At 47.5% G+C, this 23,848-nt stretch overlaps 1 protein-coding gene across 18 annotated transcripts in view; it reads right to left on the bottom strand.

Moving 5' to 3' along the window:
* The window catches only part of dlg1b (discs large MAGUK scaffold protein 1b), a 65,447-nt gene that overhangs the window by 29,452 nt on the left and 12,147 nt on the right, over window positions 1-23,848 (bottom strand). For all 18 annotated transcript variants that reach the window (XM_084480746.1, XM_084480756.1, XM_084480761.1 and 15 more), the window contains exon 4: window positions 1,885-2,049. In XM_084480746.1, the coding sequence (XP_084336872.1) occupies window positions 1,885-2,049 (165 nt within the window). The remainder of the gene's footprint in view (window positions 1-1,884; window positions 2,050-23,848) is intronic.

Below are 23,848 nucleotides of genomic sequence, written 5' to 3'. Positions count from 1 at the left end.
GCACTTCAGATAACCCACGTAGCTATGAAGCGCCATAGCTAGGAGGCACAGGTAAATAGGTGTGCATTTATGAAACTACAGGTAAAAAGGTGTGTTAGTAATGGAACTACACATAAACAGCTGTATGGACATGAACCTACAGGCAAGCGGGTTGTGGAACTACAGGGGTGTGGATATGAAGCTACAGGTAAGCAAGTTATAGAACTACAGGTGTGTTGATATGAAACTACAGGTAAGCAAGCTATAGAACTACAGGTGTGTTGATATGAAACTACAGGTAAGCAAGTTATAGAACTACAGGTGTGTTGATATGAAACTACAGGTAAGCAAGTTATGAAAATATAGATGTGCGGACTTTAAACTACAGTTGTGCACAGCTACACAGGTATGTATGTGGTATGGAACCATGGCGATGGAGAAAAACTGAGCCCAGACCTGCCTAAACAGCATTATAACAACCAACAGCTGACCAACCAGGTCTCGCCAGTCTCCCAATACTATGTACTACGAGTATGTAGATTTGGAAGTTTTGGATTCTAAATAAATAGTTCTGTATGTATACGGATATTCAGTCGTAAATGGATAACTTGACTACAACTTTAGAAAAATGACCTCTTACTTTCTAAATTGTCCGTTTTAAGAATTACAAAATAAATGATTGTATCCAATAATCATATTGGAGCTTATAATAATGTCATTCGCTACAGTAGCTGAAACTTTCAAAGGGGTATTTTGATGAGAGCATTTATACAGTGGCCAGACTCCACGGTGTTGATTCAAAACCATTAGAAACACTATTTTACAGTTTACTACCGCTGGCCAAGTTTGTGTTCGCATATTACATGCTTACAGAGCACCATCTCCGGCAACGTGATAGGTCGAAACAAATATAAAGCAAAATAAATAAAATGCCCCATTTACCCAGAATAGAGCTCGGGAGTTGAGATCGCTACTACAAAATGACAAGACACATTTTCAACAGACTCTCAAGTTAATGTCAGCGTATGTCCACTAGATGGCAGCAGAGCGCCACTCCTCAGAATTCAGAATCCCTTGATTCTGTGAAACATGTAGACCGACTCTGTGACCTGTATCTACATCCACGGTAGGTTGGGGCTTGCAGGACACACAGACAAGCTGGGCCACGAGCAGATGCATGTAGGAGCCAGAACACGGATGCTGTCGGGTGACATGTATGTCAGGTCATGTATGATGAGTGTTTAGTGTTTGAATGAAGTACATGGAGAACACCACACAGAAGATAATGACAAACATCTCCCTCTTCTCCTCTCATCCAACCACTGGATGAGAAAAGAGGCGTGTGCGTGTGTGTGTGTGTCTGTGTGTGTGTTTGTGTATATATATATATATATATATATATATGTACACACACAGTAAATACATATACACATGTGTCTGGGCTTGAGTTAGTTCGTAGTTAGTTAGTTAGTAGTTTTTTTATTTCATCCCACAAATTGAAGCCGATCAATCAATAGTGTCAAATTAATAACTGATTGATTGCATCTTTGAATTGAAAAATCTGTAGACCGTGGACTACAAGAGTCCTGCAGTAAACAGGAAGGGGTTGTTTGATTTGGTCGAAAAGTGACACCAACGCCCTTGTACGGAAGAAAGAGAGAGAGACAGAGACAGAGAGCGAGCGACAGAGACAGAGAGACAGAGAGCTAGCGGGTATAAAAGAGACACTAGAGCAGTAAGGACAGAAAGATGGAAGACAGAGAGAGAAAAGGACAAGAGAGAGAAAGTGAAAGAAAGAGCGAGAGAGAGACAGAGACAGAGAGACAGAGACAGAGACAGAGAGAGAGAGAGAGAGAGAGAGACAAAGGGGGCCCGGGTTATCCTGTTCCTATGGATACCACGTACCTTCATGGGGGAGATATGTGCGTGGGCGACGTAGCCATGGACGTTCTCGATCTGGGACAGGCTCTTCTCGGCCACCTGGACCAGCTCGGGCCCCGGGGCCTCGTCCATAAGCTGGGGAGAGCCGGGCTCCTGAGGGGAAGCGTCCTCATCGTGGTGCCGGTACTTCTGCAGGACGGCAACACACACACACACACACAGGGACACACTCAGAACAGGGACTCATAGTGTAGGAACGGGCTAGCAGAATGGAAGCTAACGCCGCACAAGCTGGCTAGCAACAACAGGCTAGCATAATGCAATGCGGCTAGACACCACAATAGCTTAACACTAGCTAGCTAGCATGACTAGCTAGCATTACATTAGCTGAGCACCAGGCTAGCATAACACAAGACTAGCTGGAGACCAACCTAGCATAACACCAGCCTAGTGGAAAAGCAGGCTAGCATGACACCAGGCTAGCATGACACCAGGCTAGCATAACACCAGACTAGCATGACACCGGGCTAGCATGACACCAGGCTAGCACGACACCAGACTAGCATGACACCAGGCTAGCATAACACCAGACTAGCATAACACCAGACTAGCATAACACCAGACTAGCATGACACCAGGCTAGCATAACACCAGGCTAGCATGACACCAGGCTAACATAACATCAGGCTAGCTGGACACCATGATAGCATGACACCAGGCTAACATAACATCAGGCTAGCTGGAAAACATGATAGCATGACACCAGGCTAACATAACATCAGGCTAGCTGGACACCATGATAGCATGACACCAGGCAACCATAACAGCAGAATATGATAAGGGCAGACTAGCATAACACCAGGCTAGCTGGACACCAGGATAGCATAACATAAGGCTAGCATAACAACAATGGCTAGTTCTAAAGTTCTAAAGAGCATAGGTTCTAAAGAGCATAGGTTCTAAAGAGCATAGGTTCTAAAGAGCATAAGTTCTAAAGAGCATAAGTTCTAAAGAGCAGAGGTTCTAAGGAGCAGAGGTTCTAATGAGCAGAGGTTCTAATGAGCAGAGGTTCTAAAGAGCAGAGGTTCTAAAGAGCAGAGGTTCTGAAGAGCAGAGATTCTGAGGAGCAGAGGTTCTGAAGATCAGAGGTTCTGAAGAGCAGATAATCGAACGAGCAGAGCTTATAATAAGAGAGGCTCTAAGGAGAGAAAAATCATCTAACTAGAGAAATGATTGTCACAGAAACACTCAAAAAACGTGGCAAATAGTTTTTGGCAGAGATGTCGATTAATTCAGAAAGAACTGTCGGTACGACCCCAGAACATTGTTGGTCTGTGGTCCAGGACACCCAGGCTGCTGTGGCCTGGAGCCCAGCTGCAGTTTCCAAAGCAACAGTGTGATAGTCTTGGCTGAAAGCCTGCCCCCCTAGTTCAAGGAAGGTAGATCCACCTTGACACCTTTCTCTAGATAGAGATGGAGCGTGTGTGTGATTGACAACTGTATGACAACATGGGTTTGCTTTTTGTATTTATGCAGAAGATAAAACATGTATAACAACCTTTGATGCTCAGACAAGCCCTAAATAAAACAAACTATTCTTAGCAACAGTTTGGTACAGCCGTGAATTTAACATAAAATGTACTGCAATAATTAATATTATCAATAGCAACTGTAGTAGTACTCTAGCACCTAGGGCTATCACGGTATGATTTGAGGCATAGACGGTAACGGTATTATATCACGGTATGTTAATTTTTTCATCTTTAAGGGGGTCTCTCTATCTCATAAAAAAAGTTGGCGCACTGCGCACATAGCCTTACCATGCACAAAAGCGCCGGTATTCCTAACCTCTTCTTTAAATTCTACCTTCACATTTCACGTGTTTCCCCGAAACGTTCTTTGCTACGAATCTCTTTCGTACGTCGTTCGTTGGTAAGGTTTGTCTGAAGCGCTCGTAGAACCTTCTTAGCTCTACCGTAGTGAAGTTTCAGCTCCTGAAGTCTCCGCCACTGTACAGTAACCTTTAGAAATCCCTGTTGCGCATGTTGATTCACATCCGTAGCCAATTGAGGCCAAATTAAAGGGCATGTTTGAAGTAAGGATACTGTCTCAGCTATTCTTTATTTTGGGCCGTGGGTACAGCAGGCAAGGTCAGCTCGACTTCAAAAATGAACAAAACTGTCTTCTAAATTAAGGAAATGATACTGGGGAACAAATTAACTATTATAAGCAACAAGTGAACAAGTGAATAAGCAATCAAAATACTTTTTGCAACCACCGCCTCTTTCCCTTGACATTTAGTTTTCACCTTAAAGGTCCCATGGCATGCTATTTTATGGATGCTTTAATATAGGTGTTAGTGGGCCCCTAATACAGTACTTGAAGACATTCAAGAAATTCAGCCTTGGTGCAGAGTTACAGCCACTACGAGCCAGTCCCACAATGAGCTCTCCACAAACGCGCTGTTTTTAGAGGCGGGTCAAGGTGGAGGGTGGGGGTGTGGTGCTGAGCAGCTTGCGGCCACGGTACCATGCGCTAGTGTTTACAGTGGAACACTGAACACTCCGGTTGCTCCGGCGGGAGTCCTGGAGCTCTATATCTAAATAATATCATATTATATTTAGATATCTATATAATATATTATCATGGTCAAAAGCTGTTTGCGCCTCCGGATGATATTATGAATCTCAAACGACTGCGTCGGGTTCTCAGACGCCTCTGGTTCTTCCATGTCAATATTAAGTACAGACTGAACTGCGAAATGGAGGAGAAAGGGATTGTTGCCCGGGGTTGTCTCCCGCTGGAGCCCCGCTGCCCGCTGCCACAGTAGCGGGAAGCGGGGCTCCGACTCATGCCGCGGCTCATGCCGCGGTTCCCAATTCCTTCTCAACCATGGCCGAGATATCCCCCACTACGAATCTCGTTGTGGAAATACCAGAGACCAAATTGGAGCTTTATGCAAGCTTGCCTTATTGTGTTGTGTGTTATGCGCCATAACACCAACAGCAGAACGGTTGCTTTAGTGTGTGTATACACACACACACACACACACACACACACACACACACACACACACACACACACACACACACACACACACACACACACACACACACACACACACACACACACACACACACACACACACACACACACACACACACTGGTGGGCCAAATTCTCTGGGTGAGCCAAGCAGAGAAAGGGGAGCGTTTGAGCGTTCATTTTTTCAAAGGTGGAGCAAGATACCTACTGCTCGTTTTACACGTAATGCAATTTTTAGTTACTGGGGACCATAGGCAGGCTAGGGGGACTCATTAATGTTAGAAAATCTCATAAAGTGAAAATTTCATGCCATGGGACCTTTAAATATGCAACAGATGTAATTAATGCAACCTGGTCTCACAGGAATCCTTGAAATGAGTCGGTCTACGTCCCATTTACAAAAAATAATGCCCATAAAAGGTTTTAATATTGAGGGCTGCCTAATATTCGTTCTAATATTATATATTTTAACGAAGTTCAGAGTCAAAGCCCTAACCCATACACAGGTAAACAGTGACGTTGTTTGTAATCTTGTTTTTGTCGTAAGCTTGTTTTTGTCGTAAGCTTTGGAAAATGCCTGCGGAAGCGATGTCTGAGATGCAGAGACAGCTTCACGCTACCAGCGTCTGTCTCGTACGGTGTGGAATGAGAGCTTGTGAAGGGACCATACCGTATTCATACCGTCCTTACGCAATAGCAGACTGCCTGAGAAGGCAGTGTCGGTGTCAAATCTGTCCCTGGGAAAAGTAACGTTGTGCAGAATTTAAAAAGGAACTACGTTTCTTTAGTATTTTCCCATACCATATTTTCAGTAGTTACTTGTTAGTTAGTAGTTAGTAAGTAGTTAGTAGTAGTAGTTAACTTTTTACATGAACAAGTAGTTACCTAACGTGTTACACACAACGTCTACCGGTCACACCGGTGTCACAGTATCGTCAAAATCCATACCGTAGCGCAAATTCCCACCGGTGTTCTGTACCGTTCATACCGTACACCGCTACGCACACCGAACTGGAGATGTTTTGTGTGAGTGTCCGCTTGTGTTGAATGACCTCAAAATGTCGCCCTCTTGCAATGGAAATTTCAATCTCAATGAGACGTCGTGATAAAATACATTTTAAATAAAAAATGTAACCATAAATTAAGCAACACATGGCAGGTCATTAGAAAAAGGGGGGAGAGTCGTCTCCTAGCAACCACCCAGTACAAGTTCTGGTACTTTCCTGATCTCAAATTAAACAGAAGCGATACCCATTCAATTCAAACAGCCTATGAGGAGTTTCTATTTCATAGGATAAGAGAGAGCATGATAGACAACTTTCTAATTTTCCATGTACCGCCATAATAAAAATAGTCCTAAACTCCCTTTACAGAGCGGTTCGGCTGCCCGTACACAATTCAGAGCCTTAGATTCCTGTTACTACGCCCAGACCAACGATGGGGTCACTTCCTGTTCTTTAAGATAACAACAATGGTCTCCCCTTTTTAGAAATCCAAGTCAGTTTCAGGCAACAGTACTCCCTAGCAAACCCTGGTGATCACACACACACACGACATTGTGAGGTACCACTTTTATCTAAGGGGGGGGGGGGGGGATTCTGCATCGACCATGTTACTGAAGCATTACTTAACAGGTATACAAGTATCAGATGGCGAGAGAGAGAGAGAGAGAGAGAGAGAGAGAGAGAGAGAGAGAGAGAGAGAGAGAGAGAGAGAGAGAGAGAGAGAGAGAGAGAGAGAGAGAGAGAGAGAGAGAGAGAGAGAGAGAGAGAGAGAGAGATATCCTAGCAGACAGAGAGCCATGCAAAGAGCAAGATAGATATTGTGATAGAGCTATATTAGTGATAGAGATGGAGAAGAGATAGAGGGGATAATGGGGGAGAGAGTGAGAAACAGAATGAGAGAGCTATAAATAGAGATGGAACTGAAGAGATGGAACGATGGCGATGGAGAGATGGAATGACGGAGAGATGGAGGGAGTTAACATGAGCAAGAGACAGAGAGAGAGACATTCAAAGAGAGAAAGAGAGGGAGCAAGAGGGAGAAAGGGGAACGGAGTGAGCAAGGGATAGAATAGGAAGTGGGAGGTTTCTGGCAGATGGTGTATTTGCCTCTTGGTGGTGCTTCCGGTTCCTCATCCTCCTCCTCCCCCTCCTCCCCCCGCTCTGAGAACGCTAGCTGCCAGCCGCTCAGAGCCTAGCTCTCTCCTCACGAGCAACGCTAATAATAGCCTCACACAGGAACCAGGAGAGGAGGTGGAGGTGGAGGAGGTGGGGTTGTGCACGAGGATTAGAATGAGGAGGAGAGGAAGAGTTAAGGGCAGAGAACACAGGAGAGAATGGTTGGTGTGTGTGTGTGTGTGTGTGTGTGTGTGTGTGTGTGTGTGTGTGTGTGTGTGTGTGTGTGTGTGTGTGTGTGTGTGTGTGTGTGTGTGTGTGTGTGTGTGTGTGTTGCAGTCCTGAATTCGGAGCCACCGGGCTTACAGCTGCCTGCCTACTGCCCCACTTCTCCTTAAAAACAGGTCCTCTTGAGCCGTCACTAACGTGCTTCACCTCAGAATACCTTGTATACTGATGCTTGGCCACCAACCGCACGGTCGCACTGACGTAAGCCCAGAGGCGCAGCTGGGGTCAAGACTGAATTACCAGCCTTGACACAGCCTTCTCACAGCCTTCTACGGAGTTCTTCAATCCCACAGATTAAACCACCGACCGTAGTCCATGATCCGCCCAGAGGTCGGCAGTACAGCACTGATCCCAGAAGACTCTCTTGGCAAAAGGTCAAGGGGTCAAGATGTCCTACCCTCTGGTGCGGATCCCACTGCCCATTCATTGGTCCACCGTAATCAGGCCTCACGTGGAGACTGTCATGAAAGGGAGGTTTCCATTGTGTTTAAACGTAGCATGATTTGCAATCAAAAGTCTGGATTTCACCGTAACGTGAAAAGGACGTATAAACATAACGATAACATTGATGTGTAATGTACTGAATATTTTATACCTTTGCTCTGCTAATACTGACAAGACCAAAATATGTTTGATGCCATTTCTCTAGTTGTAAATACTCAGTTCCTGGTAGTCACCATCACAGACTACACATCGCCCCCCAGCACTTACCGCTAATTATAGCCACACACCATGAGTGGAGAAGAACCAGCTAGATAGCTTCCCACACATGCCACATACAACATCACATACAACATCACATCATAGAGAGGGTGTAGGATGTCGACAAGGGCTTTCAAAGGCTAGCGCACGGATTGTGTTTACATCTTTGAGGCTGTTCTCCACAGCTGAACCGTGGGGGGGGTGGAAACTGTAAAAAACAGCACACAAGACTATTCATTCTCGTTAAAAAGGTGACTAATAAAAATACAGTTTTATGTGAGTGTTTGGACAGGAGGAGGTTCGTTTCAGGTCCACATCTGTTACCGTTTGCCAGGGTATATCACAAGACGTTCTCTGTAAACTTGAGGTTTTTGAGGCAAACAACGTTTAATAGTTCTGCTTGTTTCGCCGCTAATACAGAGGAGGAAACCAGCCCACATCAGGAGGCCAACACAAGAGAACCATTACATGCAATTGTAAAACAACATACAGCCTTACTTGTAGTCACCGTGAACCAAAATTGACGCAATAAAGGCCCTCATGCATGGTTCATATGGCAACCACAGCATCCCATGTCCACAGCATGGTTACGGCAAAAAGAGACTTTAAATGCCCACATTCACATCATGAATGCCACTTAACAGTAACGATACGCTCTGCTTGAGTCAACTTTAGCCACTTTAATGTAGCCTGAAGCCCAGCTCAAAATAACATCTGAGAATGTTGACCAATGTAACACGGATCAGTAGGCTAGCATAGTTCAGGTGGCTAATGCATACCACAGAGCTTGCACGGAAGTGTGCTAGCCTTACTGACATAGGGCATATGCATAGCAGAGCACAGCTAGTTAGTTCCACTAAGGAGACTAGCACAGTTCAGGAAACTAGCACAGGTCATAAATCTAGCATAGGTCAGTGAAGCCAGCACAGCTTAACAAGTTAGCATAGGTCATAAGACTAGCATAGGTCGGTGAAGCCAGCAAAGGTGGGGAAGCTAGCGCCGGTAAGTGAAACTACCACAGGTTAGAGGTCAGCGCAGGAGAGAGACTAAAATAGTCGCAGATGCTGACAGATGCTGAGGTTCAGGAAAGCAACCGTGTGTAAACATGATGAGTCAGGAGTTATTCGTGTCAGTGAGTCAGCCAGAAGTCTCCCTATTGGTCAAACAGACCCAGGCGGCGAGATGTCATCGCACAACAAGCCTTATCCATTTAAAAACTCCACTTTGATACCAAGGAGCTATAAACCATCCCTCATCTTCTGAGTGACCATCATTTCATTGTGTTAGGTTGCAGCTCTGGCTACCCTGTGAAGGGCTTCCCCTCAGAAACACACACACTAGCGCGCACACACACGTGCTCATACACCCACGATTCACACCGGGCCTTCACATTGGCCCAAGCCACAATGATGGACATGTCAGTGGACCAATCTAGACGCAGCAGGATTATGAAACAGTGTCAGCACCGTTGACAGATAGCTGGTGGGGGATTTTTCTCACCACGGCGCTTACAAAACACCTTGACAAAAAGATCAGCAGAAACACCACAACAGCCTCTCTGTGGCTCTCTTTTTATCCGAGGAGCGGATGTGGTGCTGGGAGATTCTTATTCAGGAGCTCAGTGAAGAAAGACTATATCTAGTGCCACGCAACCCAGGGAACCAGCAGTGAAACACCTAGTGCTTCAGTCAGGATACATCCCCCATCACACCCTACTACAGCTACTCCACGTCTACCTGACAGGGGACCTACCTGCTGGATTACCTTCATCCCTTCTTATCCATCCACATACATGTCTGCCTGCCTTCTCATCCTTCCACATACATGTCTAGTCTACCTACCTACCCACCCCTCACCGACCCAGCAGGCTCTCTCTCTCCGTCTACCTGTCTCTCAGCCTACCTGCCGCCCGCCCACTCGCCGACCGACCCACCCGCCTCTCAAGCCTACAGGCCTGCCCACTCACCTTGCAGCCGAACATGAGTGAGATGGTTCTGTGGGTGCAGGCCAGCTTGCAGTGGCAAGACACCGGAGAGGAGCACTCCACCTTCCTCATGCTGGGGGAGATCTTCTCCATGCACCTTCTCCTCCTCCTGCTCCCAGAGCGCTGGAGGCTCCTGCTCCTCCTTCGGACCACCCCCCCGCCGCCTCCACCAGCAGCAGCAGAACCACCACCCCCCCCCTCGCGCCCCTCTTCCCCTCCGCCCACAGCGGCACCACCTGGAGGGGGTTGTGAGTTGGAGCTGCCTGGCCTGACCATCCAGCTTCATTCCCGGGCAGGAGCACAACTCCTCCGGCAGCGCTGCTCCTCCTCCTTCATCATGCGGCGACTCAATCCACCCACTTCCTCTTCCTCCTCCTCCTCCTCCACCTCTACCTGTCCTCCCTCCCTCCCGCCCACCTCAATCACTTCCTCTTCGGAGACCTATCAGCCCTCAACCACTCAGCGCCTCTCCCGCTCGCTACCTCCGCCACTCGCGCAGCGTCTCTCCCACCCTCTCTCCCTCCGTCTGTGGTCAGTGTGTATTAACACACACACACACACAAACACAAACACACACACACACACGTACAGACACAAGCAGCGAGGGTGGGCCCACTCTTATGTGAGCAACGGGCTGAGCATCTCCCCAGGGGTCTGATTGGTGGCGAGAGAGAGAGAGGGGGGGGTGGGTGGAAGAGAGCGAGAGAGAAGGAGAGAGAGAAAAAGGGAGAGGGAGAGGGAGAGAGAGAGGCGGGGGGAGAGAGAGGGGGCGAGAGAGAGAGGGAGAAAGTTGGGAGGCGAGAGAGACACAGCGCGGAGCTGGTCACATGACTCATCTAACAGAACGCAAAACAACGAGGGCTCCCGGTGAATCTGACGTAAAATCCAGATGGAAAGGGGGGGGGGAGGAAGAGAGAGAGAACGAAGGAGAGAAAGTGTAAGATGGTCACATGACTCATCTGAGGATAAGCGGGCGACAAGGATGGCGGAGGAGGCGGACGGTGGTAGCGAGGCGGTGGGGGAGAGAGGGAGGAGGAGGAGGAGGAGGAGGAGATGATGCTGGGGAGGGGGTGGAGGAGAAGATGTTTGAGACGGGGGGAGGAGGAGAGGATCAGGAGGAGGAGATGCTGGGGAGGGAGTGGAGGAGAGCAGGCTGTGTCGGTGGGGAGGTGGGGGAGGACCCTGAGCCCTGAGGAAGAGTGCGATGAAGCACTGCCTTATATAACCCAGCATGAGAGAGGGAGCGAGGAGAGAGAGAACCAGGGGAGGGGAACACAGCCAATCAGGAGGCAGGGCGGAAGTGGACGACAAGCTGATTGGAGGCCACTGTGACCTCTCTCAGTCGTAGTACTGTGCGTGTGCGTGTATGCGACTGTGTGCCTTGAGAACATGTACACTTTGGTACACCGACTTTCAGGAGTAGTTAGCCTTCTAAGAACAAGAGCCTGCTTCCAGGTTGACAGAAAGCGGAAGTCCTACTTCAAAATGCTTCAACAAGCAATATTTCCCATATCAAAACAATGGCTCACGTACTACATTATATTTGAGCGTGGGTTTGCGGATATCTCTCTCCCTCTTCAAGCACCATGAGTCTCTCGCTCTACCCACTCATCCATGTCCTCCCTTGTGCCCTAATGGCCGACTCTCTGACTAAGGCAGGCAGGCAGAGAGAGAGAGAGAGAGAGAGAGAGAGAGAGAGAGAGAGAGAGAGAGAGAGAGAGAGAGAGAGAGAGAGAGAGAGAGAGAGAGAGAGAGAGAGAGAGAGAGAGAGAGAGAGAGAGAGAGAGAGAGAGAGAGAGAGAGAGACTGGCAAAGGCAAGGGGCACTATGATTGTATTATTCCTGGATCACTCAAGACCTTCTGGCCAATAGGAGCTGAGTGTTCCCAGCCTGACGGTTCTAATCAGAAGGGATGGGGGGAGAGAACGATAGAGAGAGGGACGAGGGAGAGAGCCAGAGAGGGAGAGGCCGGCTAATAAAGCGTCAATTAAATAACAAAACTCAATACAGGATCTACAGTTTGGACCACATCCTTTTGGGCTGTTTATATATATATACACACACACACACACACACACACACACACACACACACACACACACACACACACACACACACACACACACACACACACACACACACACACACACACACACACACTATATATGGGCAATTCTACGGTACATACTGACACGAACACGGTACAGGTCCAACATAACCCCTAGCAGACTGACATACTACAATAGTACCAACATAGAACCAGCGTACTAACAGACACACGCATATATGGTACAGGGCACCCTAACATGGTACCACAGTACCAACATAGCACCAGCATACTAACTGACACACACATACACAGTAAAGGGCTAACAGAATCGCTAGCATCCTAACAAAATACTACAGTGCATACTTTTAGACAGAGCAACCAGCGAACACAGCAAAAACTAGGATCCCCAGAATGTGTTTAACAAACATACAACACCCCCTAGTGGCCAATAATAGACATAGAAAGTCAGAGAGACCAGGTGAGGGAAGGAAGATTTAGACATCATTTCAAGACTCAAAAACAGCACCCCTGAGTATAAGCTAACAGAAAATGTATCTTGTAGCTACAGACAATACTAGCAATGAACCAGCAACCTTATGTAGTCAACTCAATATCATGTTATGTGTCATTAACATTGAGTAAAATAGTTATTAAATATTTTTGGATACCATTATGAAGAGTGTGATAGAGAACAGATGCATGGATATGTATGCTGACTGCATGTCGTATCTACCACACATGAAATATTGCCTAAAAACTAAAAAAATTAGTTTTAAAAAAACTAAAAATATTGAATAATTAGGTTACTCTTGAGTTGTCCATTATTGACTTCAGAGCCAGGAACATCAGAAAACGAGACAATTGTACTGTTCTACAACCTTCGAAGTCCAGGAAATTATAAGCTCAGTCATAAGCATCAAAATACTTTGGAAATCGACCCGCCTACTACCAGATCCCACCAGTAGGGGGCAGCCGAACACGAGGGGATCAGGAAAGCATCTCTTCTCCCACTCCCAAAAACACCCACCACTTCCCATGGGCAGGTATTAAACATTTAGATCCCTTGCGAGATATCATTAATTTAGACATACATTTACATAAAAAAATGCACTGGCCAGGTTTGCCTGTGGTACGCAGCTCAGACGCCAGATAGCCAACCCCACGTCCACCACTTCTAGAGAGCTGTGGGTGGATCAGGTGGAACTCATTCACCAGCTGCTCAATTTATACACTAAATCAATGAATGGGAATCCTATTTGAATTAAAAACACACATACCAGTGACACAGAGCCTGGGATCTCTGGCTTAAAGGAGCCCTATGCTAGGTGCTGTCTTATGGTTCTAGAAGGTATTTCACTCCTGATTAGAACCTGCAACGCCAACTTCGGCCGCCACGGTCGTCGACAGGGTTTGGTCCAGATATAAGGGTGCTGTCTGAGACCGAGCATTTCAGAAGCAACAGGGAACATCTTGGAGAGTGGGGGGTGGGTGGAATGGGCCAGGGGGTTGTTTGATTAAAGCCTGAGAGACTTTCCCTCGCTGCTTCTGGAAGAACGGAGATAAAAGTCAGTTCACAGTCGTTCACAGCTATCTGACACATTACTCCCTTCTGGACAGATTTAACTAAATACATATGATTATGTTTGCCCACAGAGGTCAAATTACAAAGCACGCCGGCAGTGTGGCTTTGAAGCACCTCCGCAGGAGCTGGAGCTCTTATCAGAGGGTCGGCCCCTGTGATGTTCCGTCTCTCCAGTAAATCTCAAGAAGAACAGTAAAATCTCTGGCGTTTCCGCTCCTCTGATGTGAGCTACCCTCCGCCATCCCTCAAAGCCCGGGGCTCCGAGCCAACATGCCTTTCCCTGGCTGTCTGAGCGACACGCTAACCTACTGCTCATAGGTCAGTAGGTCTAGTGGTGGACTCCAAGCCCAAAAGGTTTCTTGGTTCGAGCCTCAGCGGCCTCCCCGGTCGGACTGACGTCCGCGACACCACATGTTACCTGCTGTACCTTACAGACTCCTTTCACGGTTGTCATATTTTTTTGTTGTTGACGGTCTTGTTGAATGTAGGCACCTCAACCCAAACAAATTCCTTGTTTGTCTTGTTATCTGAGCTATACTAGATGTCAGGTTTCCTTATTCTCCACCTATCCTTGGACAAGAGGCTACGATTGCTGGCTCGAACCCCACTTCCGCCTTCCTCAAGGGCCCGTTGTTCAACACACCAAACACCAATTGCTAGGTGGTGGTTGCCTGGCGGTCGATGTGAGAAGCTAATTGTCAAGCGATTCATGCGGCCCCAGCAGTTAGCATAGCGCTGTATAAACACAGTCCTCCTACCTTATGAAACCTTTCATACTGGAGACCAAACACACCATATATGCTCCAGCAGAACCTGACAGCTAGCATAATAATGATTACTGCTCTGCCACCAACGGGGAGCATTACTCATGTATTCTGTGACTCAGGGCTTCCAGCAGACTGTTCTGTTTAAGAAAATGTTCACGTCTCGTTTGGCCAGCAGTGAGGCAAGCTCTCACACAGTTGATGAAGTTGTTTGATTTAATTACCGGTATCGGAAATCCACTCATCAGCCTGCAACCATTAACCTGCCTAATGTGTACAGCTGTGAAACCAAAAGGAAAACATGTGGAGTCAATAGACAGCTGGGCAGCCGTGCTGAGAGACTGCAGGCCATGTATGTGTGGAATTACTTGAAAGGGGGAGAGAAAGGGAGTGTGATAGGGAGAGGGAGAGGGAGTGTGGGAGAGAAGGAGAGAGACCGAGAGAAAGGAGGAAAAAACAATGGATGGAACGAAACTGGGAAGACCGATGAGAAAAAGGAACAGGATCAAGACAGGCCAAGACAAAGTTGCTGATGCTTACAAAAAAAAGAGAAAGATGCAGAGAGGGCAAAAGAGAATCATTTTACCCTGTTTAGGAAAACTTTTCTCATAGACCAAAAACCTTCCACGACTCGTGAAGATGGCCAGAGAAATCTGTCGGGGGAGGGCGAGTCAGACGAGTATGACATGAGCAGGCTATGGTGTGGGAAGTGTTTGAGGTAGGAGGTGATAGTCAACCCTCTCTGTCATAGAATGGGTTATGACGTAGGTGTGCTGAGTAGGAGGCTGTTGAGCAGCAGGGGAAGGTGGTGGGTGGGCTGCATGACGTAGAACTTTGTATGCATGCTGTAGATCAAGTGGTCATTGACTAGGGGTCTAGGGGGGGATTAGGAAAAATAATTGATTCTTCGATGCATCGTGATTCTCTCTAGAACGATTCCGTCTCGATGCAGAAAAATTAATAATCTGAAACTTTTTTTTTTAAATAAAATTTGTGCGCGCTCTGCACAGAGAACCGACTTTATCTAATATAAAATATTAGATAATATAAAATATTAGATAAGGTAATTCGTCTGTCGATTGTCTTTAATGATATAAAAAATATATTTGTTGATTTATGTTTAAAAAAGGTCATGATTCGGGCGCCCCGGTGGCACACTGGGCTAAAGCGTGTACCACATAGGCACAGTCCTGAACGCAGTGGTGTCTAATATAATGCTGCATGTCCTCCCCTCTGTCTTCCACACTTTCCTCTATCTCTCTCTATAATAAAGCAGACAAAATGCTAAAAAAATAAATCTTAGAAAAAAGGTCATGATGACATTGTGTATGCGTGTTTACTAGCCCATTTTTCTGGAATAAATTAGATTGCTTTGAATAATATGAAAGTGAGTGACTTAATGACCATGGGAGGATGTGGGTCCCAAGGCCAAAGCAGTTGAGTGGAACTGGAATTGTGTAAAAGCTAAATGGTAAGGTGGACTGCATTATACAGTAAGTCACATTTCTGACCACTTGCAGCTCTGCACAATGAATGCGCCTATTTACCAATTCATACACACATTCACTCATTCATACATGCATTCACCCACCGACAGCTCTGTCAGCCACGCAAGGCAACCGCCGGCTAAGCCGTAAAGGTTAGGTGTCTTGCTCATGGACACCTCGACACTCTAACCAGCAACCTTCTGGTTACGAAGGAACCGCTGTACCTCCGCTCGTAGTGAGGGAGAGAGCATCACACAGGATGGGAAGAGTGTTCTGGTCAAGAGGGTATTACATGTAGCAGGGGTGTTGGGTAGGCGTGGTACCGGCTGGGGGTCACATAGAACAGGTATCCCACAGGAAGAAGAGATGTTACAGAATGGTAGCCCATGTTTTAAACATGATATGAAAATTAGCTGAAATATTTAATCATCGTAGCAGAAACGACCACATGACCCGTCCCGGAAACCAAACGCTCCTTCTCGTCCCACGGGCCGACCCTGTGGATCAAACACTTGCCTCATCTTTACTCCTATCCCGTCTCCCCATCACCCAGCACGGCCCAACATGGGAATACCCGTTACAGCCTCACGCAGCAGGCTGCAGCGGACCCGTCGCTCCGGCAGACCCGACAGCTCAGTTTAATATGCAGAAGAACACAAACAACAAGAGGATACGCCTTCACCTTGAATACAAATATCTTCCAGGGCAGTGTGGAGAAAGGGAGAGCGAGCCTGACAGAAAGCCTGGTTCATGTCGAACAGGGGAGGTCAGCAGTTCTAGTGGATGACAGCCGAACCCCAACACCTGAGCTTCCAATCTCGCTCATCCCTCAAAATGACCACAAACAACACATGACAACACACAGCCGCTCTATGGGATGAGATCCAGATTTTAGTTGATCCATCCATTGTTGATAAACGGGCTCTGTGGAAGCCTGCCAAGTGGGTTATGTTGGACAGGACCCATCGTGGAGAGGCTAGGGTCGGGAAGGAGGGTAGGACCTTCATTACACCGTTTCCGCCTGCCTACCTGTAAGCTTCCTTGAGTCAGATAATCACCCTTGAGTCCTCCTTTATTACCACACATCGCTCTGGACAAAGGCGTCTGCTAGAGGGCTGAAGAATAAGTGTAAGTACGTTGTTAGACCGTGCCGAGAGGAGAAAATATGAGGTTTTCAGCTCTTTCATAAAGTAGAAGCCATATTCAACATCTCACACACACACACACACACACACACACACACACACACACACACACACACACACACACACACACACACACACACACACACACACACACACACACACACACACACACACACCAGAGGATAAGCACAGAGGCAACATCCCCCCACCCACATCCCAGTATTAAAGACGCAGGACTGTAGGTGGCTGAGTGGGAGACCTCACACCCCACGGTGTGTGAGTGCTTCAGAAAGCGTTTAAGAGCTCTGTTGTGATGACACAGGCAAGGTTTGTTTGTATTTGTTACCAGGCATGATGACAAATTGAGTGCAGAGGTGTACAAACAGTTGGTTAGTGTTGTACAGTTAGACCAGGTGACCGCACCATTTGTACACTGATCTCAGACTAGCAATGTTCCTGACGACTCATTTCACAGATGGTGGATTTGTGAACCACTAGTCTGCTAGTCTAAAAGCAAAGTGTCTCCAGATTTGGCGTTGAATCCTTCAGCGGGAGCGCATGCTTGTTCATACATCCATGGTTCTTATTCTACAGACATTTCTGATCAGAACAAGGCATTTAAATGTAGTCAATGAAGACAAACGCACAAACGAAGGCTGGAACAGCAGCCAGTTTCTCTCCAGGAAATATTCTAATAGATCAATTATAAGATGTTTTGGGAAGCTAAAAGTAGTTTAATGTTAGTAAATGATATTATTAAAAGAATGGTGTAATTCTATGTATGGCGGGCTTCCACAATTACTATCTCGGTAGAAGATGCTTTCACAGATATACATTTTTTATAAATTAAAAGCTTCTAACCGACTAGAATTGGTGCCGACTAGCACGACTGATCATGAATATCCCTACTTTCGACCAGTGAACAGTAGTGAGCAATGTTACCATTCTGATATTACACAAGCTATAGTAGTTAACAGCATCACTACCCTGATCTCACACCAGCTAACCATAGTTAGCCGATTCCATCCCAGGTGTCATGAGCTATTAGCCTCACCGACCAGATCTCAGACAAGGCAACAGTAGTTACCTGCCTTACCCAACCTAATTTCAGACCGAGTGACATCAGCTATGGGGGCCTCACCCAAACGGATCCCAAACCAGGGCACAGCCTCAGTAACCACTAATGATGCTCCCCTGTCAGCCGTTCTGCTGCATTGTGCTGAGGTAGCCTTCCAAGACAAGCTCCATGGCCGGCCGTTTCCTGGCTGTCTTTGAAATGCATGAAATACACCACAGTGCTCAATTATTCAAGACGCTGCAGCTGCAGCTTAGACGGCCAACATCTAGGTTAGTGTTAGCCTTAACCTTCACCACCTCCCTGGAACCAGGACCCAGAACAATCCCCTTCCATTTGCTCATGATGGATATTTGTTATCAATTTTGAAAACTGTAAAACTGGACTGGTTGTTCTAGGCCGTTCCCAGTGTCCACCAGTTGAAGACCGTGGCTTTAGCTGGTTGTACTCTCTCACTCACTTATTCTTCTCACCTCTTCAGCTTTTATCCATTCCCCTCCCTCCCTCCCTCCCTCTTTCCTCGACTACCTGGAGACTGGATCCAACACGTAGGCATGCTGGGGGGAATAGAATAACAAAGGGAAGCGCACAAAGTTGGGTCAGAGAACCCACTGATGCCTCCTACCTGGTGGGTATACGTATACACTACCTATTAGCTGGTGTGATCAGGCTAGTGATGCTACTTGCTATGGTTAGCTTATGTAACATCAGTAGAGCAACATTGCTAAATACTGTTACTGCATATTGGTGTGTGTGTGTGTGTGTGTGTGTGTGTGTGTGTGTGTGTGTGTGTGTGTGTGTGTGTGTGTGTGTGTGTGTGTGTGTGTGTGTGTGCGTGTGTGTGTGTGTGTGTGGTGCTGAAGCTGAGGATGGGGTCAGGTCCACCATGTCCTAGTGACACAATTACATGTGAAGAAAAACATATTTACATTCATCCAACTTTCATAACAAACAAGATATAGATCATTAACACTACAATAAAAACGAAGGGATTATGGATAACTCATATATTATTCAGTTTGTGTACCAATTAAATCTGAAACATAGGACCGTCTCAAGTTCGTTGAAATGCACTTCAACTAGAATACCACCAGTTCAACCATTTAGTAGGCTACAAAGCAACAACACGCTTATTGGAAAATCATAATCAAGGCGACACGAAATATCAAAACGGCCAATCACAAATCGCTGTTGGATAGCCGCTACACGGCTCAGCCACAAAAGTTGTTCCGGTAATTAGAGAAGTTGGACCCGGCCGCGCGGCTCTGGACGCCAGATAAGTTGAGGCGGGAAGGATCTGCTGAGCGGAACCGCGCGAGCTCGCGTTGAGAGCTCCCTCTATTTGTTCAATGACTGACACGTGCCCTCAATGACATCGGTGCAAATAGGACAGCGCGATGAAGTGAGATGGGAAAATCTCGTTTCAATAAGAAATGAAAAACTCAAATCTTTTTTTTTTTTTTTTTTTTTTAAGTTATAGTTGTAAGTAGTGAGGCTAGTAAAGTATGCTAGTAAAAGGGTAATAAACACTCGAGAGTTGCAGTTAACTGAAGATAGACGGAGGCAACGGTCGAAACAGCCAGTTCTCACCAACACGACAGAAGTATCAACTACCACGACAGAACCAAAGTAGCTCATTCACATCGACAGCCTAAAGACTAATCAACAGACCCAGTGAAACCCTTCGTGTGTTCCGGTCATACCTTGGTTGTGACAATGCAAATGCAATCCATCCTGAAGCACCGGGAGGGAGCCCCGCAATTATCAGCATCTCGCGCCTTTCCTCCGCTGTGCTATGTGCAGGACGGGGGCAGTCTAGCTCTCTCTCGCTCGCTCTCCCCTCGCTCTCTCTCTCGCTTTCTCTCCACACACACGCACGCACGCACACTTTTTTCTGAGGGAAAAGTGCTTAGACACCGGAAATACTCTCATTTTTCGCTTTTAGCGTAATTGGCCGTATCCTGAATGTTACGGACTCGCGTGGCGAGGAGATTGAACCATCAGGTCGCGTGCCACGCCACTTCCAAACTAGCGTCGCGGTGAGCCTACGGCCAGAACGGGTTAAACCCCCTCATACCCGGGGGGCTATCCGCCACCATGAGGATCTACTCTGGGCTAAAAAAAACGTTCCGTCACTGACCACAAATCGACTGCAATAACCATTTTGGTTTGAAATGTGTCGCCCCGAGGTTTGGAACATGCCGAGGTCCGGGTTATTTGGAAAAGCGGTTCATAATTATTACCCTCTTTATACACACATTACTATAACCATAATGTGATTTTCCACCATCCGTTTGAATCCAATAACACCACCACGGGCTACAACAGCCGTGCAAATCGCTCCTAATTATCAAGCACAGTCAGTACTACGGTGTTTGTACCGTTAGATGTCGGCTGGAGAGTGGAGACCAATAGCAGCTAGATTAGCAGCAGCTAATGGACCTTGCTCTACTTCATCACATGGGCGAGTTGATGAAGCAGAGGAGGAGAAGAGTGGATGACGCTTCTGTGTGTGTGTGTGTGTGTGTCACAGGAGGAGATTGCCAGTGACCGATCATAGAAGCTGTTGGCCGCCTCCCACACACATACCACGCAACCATCATCATCCTTATCATCACCACAACCACTTCATACATCAGCCAACCGACCTGCTGGTCTGGGGGATGGTGTGTGTGTGTGTGTCCTAAATTCGTGTTGGGATGAATGTGTGTATTTGCATGTGAATTTGGTTGGGAGTATGAATGTTGTCGTGATTGTGTTTGGGTCACTGAATGATGATATCTGAATGATGACCATTTTTATTTTACAAATGTGATGACACACACACACACACACACACACACACACACACACACACACACACACACACACACACACACACACACACACACACACACACACACACACACACACACACACACACACACACACACTAAATCGAACACATTCAGTGACAGAAAGAGACCGAGAGAAGGAGACAGAGGGAGATAGATAGCGCGAGAGAGAGAGGAACATAGAGAGGGAGAGACAGAGAGATAGATAGAGCGAGAGAGACATAGTGAGGGAGAGATGACAGACTGGTCAAGGCCGTGATTGGAGTACTCCTGTATCACTCAAGTCATTCTGGCCAATAGGGGAGAGAGAGACAAAGGTTTATTGACCACACAGATGACATCACCGCCAGCGCTGCCGTGTGACCACACTCACCAGGTGGGCGGGGATCCGCGGGCAGCGCCATGCCGCGCCGCTGGAGCTGAACAACAAACGAACACCCAGACACAGAACCCACACACATCCCACGGAACCGGCCGGCACGGAACCAGCTGGAATGAGCCGGAAGTGAACGAATGCGCTTGTTGTTGTTGATGGTGGTGGTGTTGGTGGGTGGTGGTGGTGGTGGTGATGATGTCACTGTGAATGCTGCTTGACGTCGTGCTCGATGGCGGTTAGTACCGAACAACAACACAACACGCACAACTTGACGCAGAAGAGGAGCTGAACGGAGACGCCCCGACAACCGGACCGCACGAAAAAAACGAGCCGCCACCAACCGACGGGTCCAGACGGCCAGTACAGCACCTGTCCTTCAGACTGGGCCTCCCAGTCCCCCCCCCCCCCCCCCAGTGCCCTGCTGGGCTGGTTGCTCTGGTTCTGCCAGCCAAACCACTGTTCTGGGCCCAGTCTGGCGCACAGGACGTGTACTGGCCGGGACCCGTCAACCAAAACCACAACAACGACCAAAAAATAAAAACGTAAACACATTGAACCATGAACGTTGAACCATGACCTATGACCCCCGAGCCCCGTTCTGTTCCCGGCGGGAATGGCAGCAGAATGGAACAATGGACAACACAGCGACGTGAAGACGGAACCAGCGCCTAACCCCCCCCCCCCCCACCACCCCACCTCCACCCAACCTCCACCGCCAACAGTCCCCCATCACCAGTACTTACGGATCCGGACGCGTGGTCTTTACCCTGCGCCAGTGCGTGGAAGATCTCCTGTAGGAGGGCCGAGTCCTACCCGTAGCGTTTTACCAGCCAACCCAACCCGTGGGAGGAGGGGTGGAGAAGGAACGAGAGAGGGAGAGACAGAGAGAAAGAGAGAGAGAGAGAGGGGTTGAATTGAATGGAAACAAAGTGCACAGCTGGAACCCGCTCTAGGACGGGTTCGCGGCTGTGTTGGCGGTAGGTAGGTGGGCGGGCGGAGCCCTCCGCACAGAAGAGGAAGAGGCCCGTTACAAGCCCCGTCTGTACCGTCAGGTCCCGTGGGTCGAAACCGTCGCACCTCGCATCGAAACTCATTCACGGTAGAGGAAGCCCTGTCTGGCCGGCACTCCTGCCAATAACGATGCTTCACGAACCAGTGTGAATACCAGTTCTCCGTGCGACATATGCTCTGTCCCAGTTTGGCACGGAGAACACAGTGGCTCCGGTGGGGGTGAAGGATGGTAGAGGGACAGAATGGGTGGAGACAAGCTGTTCTTTCATCGCACACTGCCGTTCAGAGCGGTCGCTTGTGTTACCAACGACCAGCGAGACGGCAGAGATGTGTTAAGAGAGGAGAGAACCGGCACGCTTCTACTGTGAAGCTGGCGAGGAACACCTGGCATGCACACACACACAAAGTCATCCTGACACGCACACACACAAAATCATCCCTGCCCCTATGTGCACTTGTACACACACACACACACACACACATTTAGTCACCCCAACACACACACCGAGAAAATCACCCCAACATGTGTGTGCACTAGCACACACACACACACACACATAAAAAACACTCCCAAGACACACACACTTACAAAACATTCACAAAAAAAAATTGAGCTGTGGAATGATGAGGTGTATATGGGAATCCTCACAATCCCAGCATGCATTGCTGCAGGGGGGCCAACCACCACGTAAAGCAAAACACAGTTCACCCAAATAAAACCAAATAAAAATGAAAACTTTGAAGGTTAAAATCCCCACACAAAGCCAGGCGTCTGGTCTTAGTGTCCCTGAGGGGTCCCTAGGGTCCAACCAAGCCCTGTTAGGATTTGGATACATGAGGCGGGAGGTGATTCTATGAGGACAGAATTCAGACCCCAGAAGCCACACACACACACACACACACACACACACACACACACACACACACACACACACACACACACACACACACACACACACACACACACTGCATGGGGTGAATGACAGCCGTTGTAGAATGCAATATGGACGACGTAGGAATCAGCTCTGTATTACTTTTGAAGGAGAAAGCCCTGAGGTTATGAAACGTTATCGTCTGAGAACCGCTGCTGAAAGGAAGAGCGTGGTGTTGTTCTTCACTACACAAGGGTTTCTGAGGCTGCTTGTGTATCCGGTTTCGTTTTGTTTCTTTAACGATCTCCTATCTTTAAGTTCGAGCTCTAGTGCCTGTCAGAAGCTGTTCAGCGTCCCACACCTAGGGGGTGCCAGAGACACCCTGTGGCCTCAGAGACTGAGTGACACCGAGACAGTGTCAGAAAGTTGAGAAACTGAAATGTGACAATACCTCCTTGAAATAAACTAGTGTGAATGAAAACACCTTCTCTGGGCTTATTTTTGTCCTGACAGGATGAAGATGGGTCAACCAAACACCGGTTAGACAGCCAGTTCTGATAAAATATTTTCTACACTGTATGAATCATAGCTATATAAACAGTTCAGATAGAAATGGTAAGACTTTAAAACAATGTCAGAAACACAGCAATCAGCTAAA

This window comes from Micromesistius poutassou, assembly GCF_964030765.1.
Source record: "Micromesistius poutassou genome assembly, chromosome: 16".
Classification (NCBI taxonomy): Eukaryota; Metazoa; Chordata; class Actinopteri; order Gadiformes; family Gadidae; genus Micromesistius; species Micromesistius poutassou.
Note: the sequence above shows the minus strand (reverse complement) of the source record. Positions and strands in the feature narration are given on the sequence as shown.